At 43.8% G+C, this 14849-nt stretch overlaps 1 protein-coding gene across 1 annotated transcript in view; it reads right to left on the bottom strand.

Moving 5' to 3' along the window:
- Positions 1–14849, bottom strand: part of CELSR2 (cadherin EGF LAG seven-pass G-type receptor 2) — a 120309-nt gene that overhangs the window by 28467 nt on the left and 76993 nt on the right. Inside the window, exons 9-17 of the mRNA XM_078391952.1 lie at positions 9058–9224; positions 8595–8780; positions 7470–7583; positions 5732–5906; positions 4339–4480; positions 3525–3645; positions 2981–3164; positions 2297–2398; positions 1814–1908 (exon numbers count right to left, since the gene is read on the bottom strand). Of these exons, the coding sequence (XP_078248078.1) occupies positions 1814–1908; positions 2297–2398; positions 2981–3164; positions 3525–3645; positions 4339–4480; positions 5732–5906; positions 7470–7583; positions 8595–8780; positions 9058–9224 (1286 nt within the window). The remainder of the gene's footprint in view (positions 1–1813; positions 1909–2296; positions 2399–2980; positions 3165–3524; positions 3646–4338; positions 4481–5731; positions 5907–7469; positions 7584–8594; positions 8781–9057; positions 9225–14849) is intronic.

Genomic DNA, 14849 nt, shown 5'->3' with positions numbered 1-14849 from the left:
AAACTACAATAGGCTAAACAGGACTAAACAGAACGACAGGATGGCATTAGGGACTTTACCACTCCTTACCCCAACGGAACCTAACAAAATTCAGATAATTATGCAAAACTATGTGCATAGTTAAAATGTGTATTTTAAAAATAATTTATCTTATATTAGTTACAGTTGCTTACTATGAATAATTACTGGAATGCTAATTCTGACTATTTGATGCTGGCCACTTTGATCATCACCATGCTTTGAGGGAAAGCGGAATTTTTTAAATTAATATAGCAACATTAAAATTATAATTTGGTTGGGCTGGGGAGCTGAGTTAAGTTGGTACAAGATGTACATGTTATGTCTTTCTGGCTAATGTAACAACGAATAGCATTACATTATTATAACGAGGTAAACTGCCTTGGGCCCTTTTAAAGGAGAAAGGTGGGGTAAAATATTTTAAATAAATAAAATACATAATTATTGAACAGCAGTGCTAAGGAACTGTAATAACTGAGAGAAAGTAAGGGTGTGGTTCCACTGCCAATTTGATTCCTATTCCAACTTTTTAAAATGCAAGTTTAAGTCACTGGTATAAACTAATAGCCGCATTAAATTTGACTTTGACTTAAATTAATTCGATTTATTTCTGGTAATTAAAACCAGTTTTGGTGGCTATACCAAAAAGAAAAAAATAAATGTATATCCTTTCTGTTTTAGGAGCACTTGTTTGTTCCCTTTTTGACTTTTTTTTTAAAAAAAATAAGTGATATATTGCTAAAGTGATGGCTGCATTCATTTGAAAACGTATTCAGAATATATTGATTAAGTGATATAGTGATAAACTACTGACAAAAAAAAAAAAATTCAGTCACAGCACACTAAACAATGCATTGTTAAACATTTCTACAAGAACTTGTTTTTAAAGGGAAGTAAGAATCATGGTGCCAATGCCTCCCAAACTGGACAGGGGCACAAAGTAAATTGACAGCCCCATCTACGACAGCCAAACTGATTTCCTCTAAATTAATTTAGAAGTCAGGAGTTTTTAAAAGTCCCTGCAGTGGTTTACAAAAAAAAATGTCTTGCAATCCAAATAAATCAACTCTACCTGTTTGGCCTTTGCCTAGGAATTTATAAATCTATTTAGATAATGCTTAAATAGATTTAACAGTAGTTCTTTTTGCCAGTGGAATCGCACCCTAACATAGCTAGTTGAGAAGCAGAGCAAGGGAGCATCCCATCCCAAAATGGAGGTAAGATGTTCCCCCAGATGAGCCACCATCCAATGAGACCAATCTGTCCAAACTTGAAAACGTTAGTGTGAAAGTTGTGGTGCTTCTGACTACTCTTACAATGAATCTTGGTAGACCTTTGGTCCAGGTAGGTAGGTAGGTAGGTAGGTAGGTAGGTAGGTAGGTAGGTAGGTAGGTAGGTAGATAGATAGAAAATTAATTAATTAATTAATTAATTAATTAATTAATTAATTAATTAATTAATTAATCAATCAATTAATTAATTAATGAAAGAATGAAAGAATGAAAGAATGAAAGAATGTAGGGGCAGCAGTTACAAGGCTTTCAAAATCTCATCCTCAACTTACAGTGAAGGGACAATAAACTGGACTACTAAACGAGGATCATGTGAATGCATCTTCGGAGCACGTGAGGCTAAAGCACTGTGTTTCATAGTTGCTCACTTGGAAAATGTCTACGAACTAAAAATAACAGCAAGGTTCCCCTCCCTCAAACATCATAACACATACAAAAGAAGTACATCCACGGATTCCTGGCTTGGCTCTGGGTACAGCAGAGAATGAAAGAAAAACACTTACGAAGCCCTTGAGAGCAGCAAAGGTCAAAGAAGTGCAGTTGAAGAGGTTGGGTGACAGCCAGCCCTTGTGTTCATGACAGTGCCGGACAGCAGTCCCTGTGGACCAGAAGGAGAGAAGGATCATTTGCCAGAAAGCAGCCATTCCTTGCATATCTAAGTACATGCTGTCCCATGAAAACACAGGCCACAATACATTGCTCTGCACCCAAGATACCACTAAATGCATTGCTGTTTTTCTTACTACAAACTTCCACAATTATCCTTCTAAAACTCCACTTTGGATCTAAGCAGATAGATCAACGGGCAGGTCTTATTCTTAGCTAAACATGGATCACGGGTGGAAATTTTGTCTCAAACGACCCAAACCACCTTTGTGCCAAGCAAATGCAACGGAAGTGCTCAGTTCATGCAAAGACCATGTGATAACCAAACTATCTGCTCCTCCCATGTAAAAATAATGACAATCTCAAAGGCATTTCATTACCTATAGATCCCTTGGGGCAGGATGCAGCTGCAGGCAAGCCAAAACGGGTACGCGGCCACCAAATGTTTGCTTCAATGGCTCGTGGGCAGCTATCATAATTCACTACAAGACAAAAGAGACAGTTTAGGAACTCAGTTAAGAATAATAAGTGAGCAATTCCCAGCCTTTGGTAACCCAAGTGTTCCTGGACTGCAATTCCCAGAAGCCCTGGCCAGCACAGCTAAGTGGTGAAGGCAAACACCTGGGTAGAACACCTGGGTTACCCAAAACTAAGAATTACTGTTCTAAGCAGAGAACATCCAGAAAACTTACACTACAATAGATTTACTAAGCCACAGTTAGAGTAGGCCCATTTGAATCAATGAATCTTACTGAGAAGTTGACTCAGTATATCCTCATTGCTTTAATAAGTCTATTTCAGTACAAATTACTACACTAAGCAACAGGATTTTGGTCAATGTGTGCAAAGAACTACAGGCAATAAGAAATCTTGGGTCGTCAAGAAAATAACAATCCACATCAAAGTTGTTTTGATCCAGCAGGCCTCCTCGTATGTTCCTGTGATGGTACCTGACCTATTCAGCCCTAAGACAAGGCAAACAATGTCACATCATCACACCTTCCTCATCACATGGCCTTTAGTTGTACACCCTCAACTCAGCCTCACAAGGAGACACTGCTGACCTTCGCAGCCATTGATGGTGACTTCTGCAAAAGGGTTGTCACAGCGGTCACAGCGGCGCCCAATAACTCCTGGCTTGCAGGAGCACTGCCCAGTCTCAGGTTCACAAGTACGAGACAATGAGCCTGTGGGATAGCAGTCACAGAGCAAACACATAGCACTGCCTGCTGGGTGGTAGTGATTCTCCTGTAGAATAGCAAGAAGACACATAAATCTAAGTAACCTGATTTAGTGGAAAAGTCATATTTATTTCAGAAGTCTATAAACCCCCTGGCTAAGCCAGGATCTGATCCAGAGTATGCAATTGAAGGGAAAAGCAGTGTATGTTCAAAGTCAAAGCGCTGTTAGTTAAAGCAGACAGTGCCTGAGCAACCACAACACTGAACAGTGCCCAACATATGGTGTACAAACTGCAGAATAACCTACATATTCCTCTGCAGACAAGTGCATTTGGAAATCTATCCACTGGTAGAACCACCATCTACATTCTTTTAAAGTTCTAACACAGCTCTGTCCCAAAGGAACAACACATATGCTAAGGCTCACCTTGCAGCGGCATTCTCCATTGGTTTTATTGCAATCAGGGTCAAAGCCTTTGCCAACATCACAATTGCAGGGGCCACATATAGGGTGGCCCCACCATCCCCGTGGGCAGGGTTGAGCAAGCCTACCACAAAGAGAGGACAGGACTTGTTAAAGACACACTGCAAAAATATCAGCAGGACAAAACATCAACAAAGCAAAACGGCATATGTTTGGGGTAGGAATAGTGGACAAAAGCTAGCCACCAGTGCCAAAGATCAAAAACACTTCATATGGAAAGGCCCTAATGTGAGAGAAGTTCTAAAAAATCAGTGTGCTTTCAGCCATAGATATCAGGAGTTACAAAGCAAGGGATCCTTTCCTCTAGAGTCTTCTGCTCTGATGTGGTTGGTGGCTGGCATTGGCTGTCATAATTTGTGAGCTCTTCGAGAAGAGACAACAAATCAAAAGTACCAATTTTTTTAAGGATTTCCAAACATATTTCCACATTAAAACTGGTTTTGTATTATATATGACTGCAGCTATTTTGTTCTACAGACATACGCATCAACCACACTGTTACCAGTTACATGTAGACTCCACGGACTTATTTAATACTACTCCAATCCATGTCCCTCCTTACATTTTCTTAGGCACAATGTTCCCAGGCATAAACGTCACCTCTCCGCCCATGCACAACTATCAGCAAACAGAACATAGCTCTTAGAGGAAATTATTTCTACCTGCACTGACAAGTAAGACAGATTCATCTATGAGAACATTTTCACACGCACACACATACACATGTGCTTTCCCAAAGCAGCAGTGGGCAACTCACTTGTTCTCGCAGTAGGGCCCAAAGTAGTTGTCGGGACACTCACAGGTGTAGCCGTGGGATGAGCTGGGCTTGCGGGCACACACGGCTTGATGTTCACATGGGTTAAGGGAGCAAACATTGGCACAGCTATCTCCATAGTAGCCTGAAGCATAAAAGGAGAAAGCCCAAATGAATGACACTCCAGATAAGTGAAAATGGGTACAAATGGGAGGAACAACTGGAGAAAAGAACATGAGAATGGGACTCATCACTATGGGATTCATTCTCTCTTTCACCACTTCAGTGCAAGACAAATGTGAGGACTATGAACACATGTGGGTATCTCCTCAGCAACAACAATGCCCTGTTTGTTTCTATTTCATCATTCTGTTCTAAACCACTGGATTGCTTCTCACATGAATGCAGAAGCAATAACTAAAAGGGGGGAAAAGGGTCATATTCTTGGTTGTTCCCTCTGACCTGTAAATGTCCCAAAGTTAATCAGCAAGTGTGTATGCTCGAAAGCTCAAGGATTAATACATTGCCTTCATTCTTTCTTATCTTCCAATAACAGTGGTACGAGAACAAAGCGAAGATTACATTGAACTGTCCATGTCCGTTGCTCGTCTGTTAATTATATGTGCCAAGAATCCATAAGAACTAACATTTTGTATAAGATCAAATTAAGGAATGGAATCTATTACAGTAGACTAATAAAATAAATCTGAAGAGGCTACCAAATGTGATATTCTTATAATGAATCAACTGAAATGCAATTATCAATATCTCAAAAATCAGACTATGTTACAGTAGACTATCACACCCATGGTCCCCTGCCTTAAGAATATCACAGCTCAGTCTTACTGAGCTACTATAGAAGTTCCTAACTGACGCTACAACTCAGCCCCCTTTGTATCATATAAGACTAAGTTTTGAAGCAACATTTTGCAAGTAGGTGCCCCCTGGATATGTTATACTACAACTCTCATCATTCCCAACTAGAATGATCATAGCTGTACTGGGTGCTGATGACAGAAGCCGCAACCAAGCATATATGGAGGGAACCTGGTTGGGGAAGATTGATTTGCTGGATGCAAGCACAAAAGCATTTCAGAACTACTTGCGACATTCTTCCAACATTGGCCCTGAACCCTACTTCATTTTTTAATTTTTTTTATTAAATTACACAACATAAACCTACTACCACACAGAAAAAGAAACACAGTAAGATACCATTACATATCACATAGTGCCACCATCACCTTCAGGGCTAGCATTAAACGTCATTTAATCCATTTTCTCTCCGAAAATTCATTGTTTCTTCCCTCGGTATATACCCTTCCCTCTCCGAAATGCATATTCCAAGAATACACTCCATATTTTCTTGAAATCATTAGTCCTGATCCCTACTGACCTGGGTCACAGCTGCAGGAGTAACTGTCCCAATCATCATTGCAGTAACTGTTGACAGGGCAGGGATTGGAATCACAAGGGTCTGGGATACTGCAGCCACGTTCCACGTTCGTCTTCTCTGCCTGGTTCACATCGAGAGCCACAGCACTGGCCAATGTCTCACCCATCCTTACACCCTGGGAGGGGGGGAGCAAGGAAGCAGAGAGCCAGGTTGTTCAAGGGCAAGATCTTAAGAGAACAGTCACTTGTGCATGTTAAGTATCCTTCTATTGTCATCATAAGCAGAATTTAGTGTCTCTCTGCTGTCTAAACCAGCTTCTAAAATTATAACCCAGACCCTCTTTAGAAGATAAAAAGATGTGATATAAACATGTATCAATCGAAGAAGGAAGAAGATGAAAGAAAGACATGAGCCAAATCAGCCTCTAGATGGAACCCTTTTCCCTCAAGTAGAAGGACTAAACTAAAGGCTCTTCCACAAAGACCACTGGTTCTTCTTAATGTACTAATAATGTTATCTATATTTTCTTCCATCCATACAATGTTCCCCTTGTCTAACTTCTTTCATGTCTTTTTTCCAAGACTTAATGCTTTTTTAAAAAGCAAGGGGTTTAAAAAGTATTCCTTTTACTGGGGTAGTGTTTAGGCAGCAAGAGGTTCCCAGTGAGAAGTTTTCATTTAGACCAAGCCACCACTCAGACATTCCCCAGTTCCGCAGAGAAATTAATTTATTAAATATTTCTGCAAGATTTCTTTAGTCTTTTTAAAGAGATGTCTTTTAAAAAGAGATGCTGATTTCAGGCCAGAGAAACAGATTTGCAGCACATGTCCACTGTGGCCAGCTCCTGCTCAGAAGCTTTCAATTAGCACTAAACTACTACTTACAATAACAATGCAAATCAGGGGAAAAGTTCATTTTATAGATTTTTGAAAGATTTCTGAGAGGTACTCATTTCTTAAAGAGAAGGGAATTAAGTTTCTAAAGATAAATCTGAACCAGATCCCAATAAACCTTGTATTCCTTCAGCACTAAGTGGCATAGAGTGGGATGAAAAAATACTCTAAGTCTAGGAGGCTAAGTCAGAATTGGCAGCTAAAAGGCTTGCATGGATTTCATACATATCCACTTCGATGCAACATGCATCTGATCAGAGGTATGATATATCCAACTAACTCTCATCCATTTGCCTAGTGGGCAGAATCAGCGATGGGGTCGACAAATGCAGATTCAGCAGAAAACCAAAACCAGAACATTGATGGTACTAAATTATGTGACATGCTACATTGCTCTTATTTAAATAAGATCCTTTCCTTTCCTTCTAATACAAAGGAAGAATAAGTGTGGACATAACCTATGACATGTTAGTAAGTTTGCTTTAGACAAAATATCAAAGTGCAGGATGACAGTCTGTTTTTTTTGTGACTGAAGGTTTCTAGACAAGAACAGATGGCATATTCCAAGTTTGTTTTTCGAGCTTTTGAACTTCACAGTTTTCCCAACTGCATGCTTAAAAAGCCAGCCTCATAGATACACCACTAGTATGGGGTATGTTCAAGGTTCCAGGTGAACTGCTCAAACTGATGGCCTAGCTGATTAGCCCTGAAAAATACATCACCAAGCAAAAGGATCTGGAAAGAGAAGTGGCAGAAAACAGCTAGCCCACAGCTAGCCCATCATGACCTAGCATTACTCATAACCCAGATGGAATCAGAAGGGCTGGCTCCTTGCCCTCTCTTACCTGCATACATCCACGGAAGCCTTGCTGCACCTCACCCTTCTCCCCTAGTACAGCACCAATGCTCAGATTCCGTATCTTCAATCCATGTAGCTCACTGCTGATGTTGGTCACCACCTAAAAGCAAACAAAGCAGCCATTTAGCAACATCTGCCCTGAATTTCTTGGTGGTGGTGGAAGAGAGCTCTTGGGAGTTACAAGTCAACAGAGGGTAGGGAAGGATCTGGGCCTGGAACTGGGGAGGTGCTATAGTTCAGTGATAGAGCATATGCTCTGCATGGAGAACATAACAGGTTCAATCATAGTGTCTCCAGGTAGGCTAGGAAAGAACCATGCCTGAATCCCTGGAGAGCCACTGCCAGTAAATTTTGAGCTAGATACTCCAAGGTTACTTAATATCAGGCAGTTTGATATGTAAGCAGATGATAGGTGGCATTATCAAATCTTACAGGAATCATTACTACTGTTCGGAAAACAAGGGGGAGGAATAATTAAATGGTGTAGAATGATAGAAATCAACAATTCTGGGAACGCAAATCCAGTGGTACCCTGCTTGACGATGATAATCCGTTCCAGCAAAATCGCTGTAGAGCGAAATCGTCATCAAGCGTAATAAAAAGCCCCATTGAAATGCACTGAAAACCGGTCAATGCGTTCCAGTGGGGGAAATACCTCACCGTCCAGCGAAGGTCCTCCATAGGGCAGCCATTTTCCAGTGCCTGTCTTGAGAAGAATCCATCCTGAACACAGCAGGGAACCATTTTGCACAGCGGACGGCCATTTTGAAAACCCGACAATCAGCTGTTTTGATCGTCGTTAAGTGAAAAATCAGTTCCCAAAGCAGGGAACCGATCACTGTCAAACAAAAATCGCCTATAGAATCATCGTTTTGTGATCGCAATAGCGTTCGCAAAAACATTGTCATCAAGCAATTTCATCGTATAATGAGGTAATCGTCAAGCGGTGCACCACTGTACATATAAATCCCATACATACTTTCATTTCCACTAATCTCAGTGTAGTTAGGCTTATGTCTAGGAATGGATGAAATAGTCCTACCTGAATGCCAGAAGATTGCAGCTAATAGGCTAAAGATCTGAAACAACTGAGTGCTGGTGTTCACCGTACCTCATGCAGACCGTAGTCAAAGGACAATATGGCTAAGCACTGAGCTTCTGGATGGTCTCTGCTGCTGTGTATCTCCAACTGCAGATGGTGCCAGTCACCATCATTCACCTTCACCTGGTGCAGCTGCAGGGTTGAGACCAGGCTGTTGGCACGGTGCACAGTCATAAGTACATGCCCTTCGCTTAGCTGGGAAAGATTTAAGAACAGTCAGCTTGATCAGCCCTGGATGAAGTCTCTCCCTATAACGAACATTATCCATGCCCCACAAAGTAAATATGACAATATGTATCAACTGCATAGCCTCCAAGTCTGCCATGAGGTCTTTTGTACCCTCCCTAGATGCAGCCAGAACTGTGACTCAGAGTACTCCCACCTTTTGCATTTCTTGCTTGTAGATCAAAGTAATCTTCTTCAGCCAAAAATCCATAGGGTGAGTTAGATGCTACCTCAGCTTTGCACTTACCCAAATGGTGATGGTGGAATGCTGGCCAGCTGTAGCATGCAAGAAGATGCCATGGCTCTGCCTAGTACGGAACATGAGTCCAATGTGCCATGGAAGTGTGATGACCAATGCCAAGTTACTCCAAGTCACCATGCTATTGCCCAGGAAGCGCTGGGGACTTGCCATTTCTTCATTGGGGAAAAAATAAAAAGCAATTCAGCAAAATTCCAAACTATTTTATAGCTATGGCATCATACAAACCAAGCAACAGATAAAGAAGTTACTTACCTGTAACTCTGGTTCTTCGAGTGGTCCTCTGTGAATTCACACTAATGGGTTAATCTGCACTCGAGTAGAGCAGTTTTGGAAATTTTCACAGCTTTAAGCACTTAGCGCTGGTACCTCCCCTACACCAGCTATATAACTCTGCCCCCGGCACTAGTGCCTCAGTTCTAAGGAAACTACTGCCACTGTCCAGTGTGCCATGGCACACGTGACAGACAGCAGGGAGGAGGGCAGAATGTGTGAATTTACAGAGGACCACTAGAAGAGCCAGAGTTACAGGTAAGTAATTTCTTTTTCTCCTTCGTGGCCTCTGTGAATACACACTAATGGGTGACTGGCAAGCTGACTAACCAGGAGGAGGGATGTCACAAAAGTGCAGAAGCCAGGACAGCTCGACCTACCACAACCTCAGCCTTCAGCTGGACACCCAGGCGGTAGAGGGAGATGAGGATAGGCGGAGTGGCGCATGTAGCAGCGTGGCAGACATCCGCGATGTCCACTCCACAGAGAAAGGCTGTTGAGGATTCCACAGCTCTTGTAGAGTGAGCTCTCACTGACTTTGGAAGAGGAGTCTCTGCCAAGTCACAGGGAAGACAGATGGTTTTGACCAGTGGTTCTTAACCTTTTTGAAAGAAACGCCCCCTTGAGCCATTGAAGAAGTTATCATCGCCCCCCTCCCCGCGGTGATGATATCTTTTATTTATTTATTTATTTATTTATTTATTTATTTATTTATTTATTTAAGACACTTAAATCCAATGACCCCTGAAAACAAAATTAAATTCCAAGAAAATGAAATGCCCCCCAAAAAGTAACATTTAATGATTTAGTTGCAAGTGAATTTTAAGACGCAAGATGAAATATAAAAAGGGCATAAAACCAAATGCAGGAACTAAAAATTTCAAGACAAAAAGTCTGAAACTAAATTAAAATTGTAGGAAAATATATATTCATGCACACTGTAAAAAGGCTGCAGCCATCTTCACAGGTTTGGCTTGCTCCAGCGCCCCCCTACCGCCCCCCTTCTGCTCCAGCGCCCCCACACCGCCCCTTTTCGTTCTACCGCCCCCCTGAAAAATTAAATCGCCCCCTGGGGGGCATTATCGCCCACGTTAAGAACCACTGGTTTTGACAACCCATCTAGAGATGGCCTGAGAGGAAGCCAGTGCTCTGAAGGAGGAGCCAGCAAAGGTGACAAAGAGACATTGTGAGGCATGAAAAGTGGTATGTGATGCATATAATGTGACAGAGAACACTTCAAGTCCACAGTGTGCGGAGCTGTCTCAGACAGTGAAGATGGTGTTGGAAAGAAGACAGGAAAGACAGCTGGCTGGTTCAGATGGAAGGCAGAAAATACCTTAGGCAAGAAGGTAAGGCCTGTCCGTAAGGTTACCTTACAGAAAGGAGAACCCGCTCTTAGTGTAGCCAGTCCTCCAGTCCAGCAAGCCAAGGTTATTGCCAGGAGAAAAGCAGCAAGCGGAGCGATGCTGACGCCAAGGGCTTGAAGGGAGGCCTCATAAGCCGCCAAAGAATTGATTAGAGAGACCACTGAGATGTTAGTGGTCTATAGGTAGGGTGCATATTCTCCAGGCCTCGGAGAAACAGCTTGCAGGTAGAACGGGCCAGTCCCAGGCAAAACAGATAAAGGAGAAACTGAAGGAATGTGTCCAGAGACATTGGACCAGTAGGCAAATGTCATCTTGATGCAAAGTGACAGAACATCTACCCATTATTTATTTATTTTATTTATATCCTGCCTATCTTGTCTTGCGACCACTCTAGGCGGCTTCCAAACAGATAAAAACAACATATAAGTACTGTATAACAAAAAAGAGAAAAGAAAAAAAACAATAGGAGTAGGTCAAGGTGGTAGAAGATTTGCAAGCATGCTTGAGCATATCTGTTACATTCGCGGAAGACTCCATGTAGAGAGATAGGGGGACTCGAGGTCCGGATGAAATATCTGATCCTCGTCCCGAGAAAGCAGATGAGGGACCAGGTGCAGCCTGATTTATTCCGCAGCTCAGGGAAGCAGGATCAAAAACCATGGTTAGCGAGGTGACCAAGCATGACGTTTGCACACTCATGGTGGACACAAACAACAGTCCTTTGAAGAAGGGGGAAAGGTGGAAACCTGTAATGGAGGCCCCATTACCAATTCATCAGGAAGGCGTGCCCTAGGGAGCTGCGGCCGATTCCAGCTCAGGAGCCGAACACGGCACACTTCTTGTTTAATCAGGATGCAAAACATCTATGTCTGGAGTCCCCCATCGATGACAGCAACGAAAGGCGGCATCATCAAGAAACTACTCATGAGAGCAGAACCATAGTCTGCTGAGATGGACTGCCACAGAATCGTTTTGCCTGCCAAATGTACAGTACTGTACAAAAGCATAACACCATTCTGAAAGGTTGATGGTGAGAACAAGAAGGTGTAACGAATGAGCGCCACCCTGCTTGAGTATGCAATAAACTGCCATGGTATTGTCTGATGTGACCTGGTCCACCCGACCCCGGAATAGGGGCTCAGAGGCCCAAAAGGCCTTGGTGTTTGCCAGGAGCTCCAGCACAATGATATGAAGGCCAGCTACCAGCAGCCAAGGGCAACGTGGTGGCGCAGACAAGCCTGTCCACCCAGCGAGATGGCATCCACCACTGACTGAACCAACCGGGGTCAAGAGACCAAAGGGTCTCCCTATGTGTAGGTTGGGGGAGATCCCCACCAGTCCAGTTATGCAGCGAGTTCAGAGTCACCTGGAGCAACGTGGATGGGTGGTTGCAAGATATCTGAAAAAATGAGACAAATCAGGCTTGAAGGGACCGCATTCTCAGTTGAGCATGCTGTCCCATGGCTGTGGTAGATGCCATCAGCCCCAGGAGTTGCTGGACCTGTAGAACAGGGAAGAAAGCACCTGAAGAAAAGAAAGGAGCATAAGAAATCAAGCAATTTCACAGACCTGTCACCAGGAAAGAAAAACCCTGCTTCACAAAAGCATCCCAAGTCTCATTAATACAATCTATACACTGTGTAGGTTGCAAAGTCGACTTCTCTATGTTGACCTTCAGTCCTAACACTGACAAAGGGACAGTGTCAAGGACGTGTGTCTACCAGCTTGTGACTTGGACTCAGTGGCCAGGAGCCAGTTATCCAGGTACAGGTAAACAGTGATTTCCCCTTCTGAAAGCCTGAGAAAATGTTGATGGCCTGACCGGATGCCATCATGAAAACAAGCATCCAACCAACCCTCTGGATGTAACATGTGAATAACAGAGTCCAAGAAAGCCTTACGGAATCTACGTAGAGTAATAAAAGAATTCAAGCCTTCAAAATCAAGGATGGGCCAGAGGTCTCCATCCCTTTTTTTGGAGGGGGTGGCCATAATGTGGCCTATGATAGTGGGGTATATTGAATTCAATAGCATAGCCAGTAGCTATGATAGAGAGCACCCAAGTGTTAAACATGAAGGAACACCAATCGGAAAAACGAGGGACCAGACGGCCCGACTGGTCAATGATAGAGAATTCAGGTGCAGTAAAGAGACCGCTCAGTTTTGTGGTCCTGCCTGCAGATCTGTTGATCATGGTGCTGCCTGCCCACATGTCTAGGGGGTGGCAGCTGGTAACTTTGGGATTGAGGCCTTTGACGTTCCCGTTATGCCCTAGGCTGGTAGGAGCATCACCAGGTACTTGCGGTTGTTACACCGCAAATTATCAAGAATAACATGTTTTCTGACTGAAAGCCGTATATCAACAAACAGCAAATCCTCGACCCATAGTTGTTTGGATGCTGGTTTAAGCCATGTCGAGCAGCAATGTGCTCGTGATGCACCCGCCCCATTGCCTCCTAGTGATAGGGAGGCCTTAACTGTAAAGGAGCACAGGAGTTACCCACAGAATTGGCAATGCCAAATTCAAAATGTGGTGATGATAAGCGCCCATGGCAGAGGAGTAGTTGGCTACATGGCGGCCAGAAAATAAAAATGCCGACCAAATAACTCCTTATCTGTTAATGGTAAAGGAGGGTGCCTAGCTGCGGCAACTGATATGGGAGTAGGAAGATTGGTTGGAAGTCTTCCTCCCCTTCTGACTCTTGTGAGTCCCAGCTGAATAAGGTAAGTCCTTCAGACAATTAGGGGAGCAGTCTTTCTTAACATGAGCCTGACCAAACTCAGTCTCAATACAGTTGCCGGGACAGAGACGGCTGAAAGGGTTATCAGCGGGTTAGGTTGAACCCACAAACACTTTGCTGCCAGAGCTGAGTTCAAGGGAGCACTACACCTTTGAGGCATAGGTGGAGGCACAAAGCACTCCTTAGCCCGTGGCTCAGAACAGTGCCAGGTGGAGTGGGGTGGCGGCGGCGGCAGAAAAGGTAGTGGAAAAGGCTCATAGCTCCTATACCAGATAAAAGGGACTGGTCCTGCATGAACTTGTCAGTGTGACAGGACCCTCCTGACGAAATTACTGGGGTCTACCTGACAGTAGTAGGGTTTTAGGGTTGACTCCTATGAGTCCTTTCCTTATGAGCCTATGCAGGCACTGGCAGCTGTGGTGGTGCTGCAGGCTACTGTGTGAACAAGCCCATTGATAAAGAGGGCTGTTTTGTGCCAAATTATGGGCCAAAGGCAAAGCTAGGGCTGCCAAATGTTGCCCGAAAGCTCTTGCTTTGGTACGTAGCTGATTTTGGAAATAGCAGCTGTGAGAAGGAACCCATTGATAAATGAGGGCTGTTTTATGCCAAACCACCCAAAGGTGTCACCCCGGTCAAGCATATCGCTGACAGGTAGTGCTGGCAGTGGAAGCTGAAGGGGGCCCATTCTATCCCCAAAGGCAAAACCAAGGCTTACCGTACGTTGCCAGAACATCTACAGCCTCAGTGCGCAGCTTTCTCTGGAATTAGTAGCCATATGAACGAGCCCACAAAGGAGGGCTGTTCCGTGCCAACCTCACACAGAGGCTTTTACCTCATGTCAGAAGAATCACTGATAGGCGGAAAGGTGGCCGGCACTGCAGGAGGCCCTTTCTTCTCCAAGGGCAGGGCTGCAGATGCCCAACTCACTGCAGGTTAAATAGCTGTATGAATGAGCCCATTGATGCAAGAGGGCTGTTCCACATCAACCTCCACAGGGGCTTTACCCCAGTCAGGAGAGTCACTGACAGGCAGGGATGGGGGCAGGAGTTGCAGGGGCCCATCTCTTCTTCCAAGGGTAACCCTGTGGCTACAGGTGCCCAACTTACTGCAGACTTGACAGCTGTATGAACAAGCTCCTTGATGCAAGAGGGCTGCTCCACGCCAACCTCACACAGAGGCTTTTACCAGATATCAGAAGAATCACTGACAAGTGGGGATGGTGGCTGGAGCTTTCTTCTCCCAAGGGCAAGGCTCAGAAGCTGTCCTCTTCTTTTGATAGAAAGAGGAAGATTGCAAACAGGTAGAAAGCTGTTGCTCTTGAGCCTGGGGGTAACCTTGCTAAGAAGGTAAGAGAGACCTTATGTCTTTAAGAGAAAAAGCCCTGAGGCTTTAAAGCCGG

The sequence above is a fragment of the Pogona vitticeps genome, chromosome 4, assembly GCF_051106095.1.
Source record: "Pogona vitticeps strain Pit_001003342236 chromosome 4, PviZW2.1, whole genome shotgun sequence".
Classification (NCBI taxonomy): Eukaryota; Metazoa; Chordata; class Lepidosauria; order Squamata; family Agamidae; genus Pogona; species Pogona vitticeps.
The sequence above is the reverse complement of the archived record's forward strand: the minus strand, read 5'-3'. Positions and strand labels throughout refer to the sequence as shown.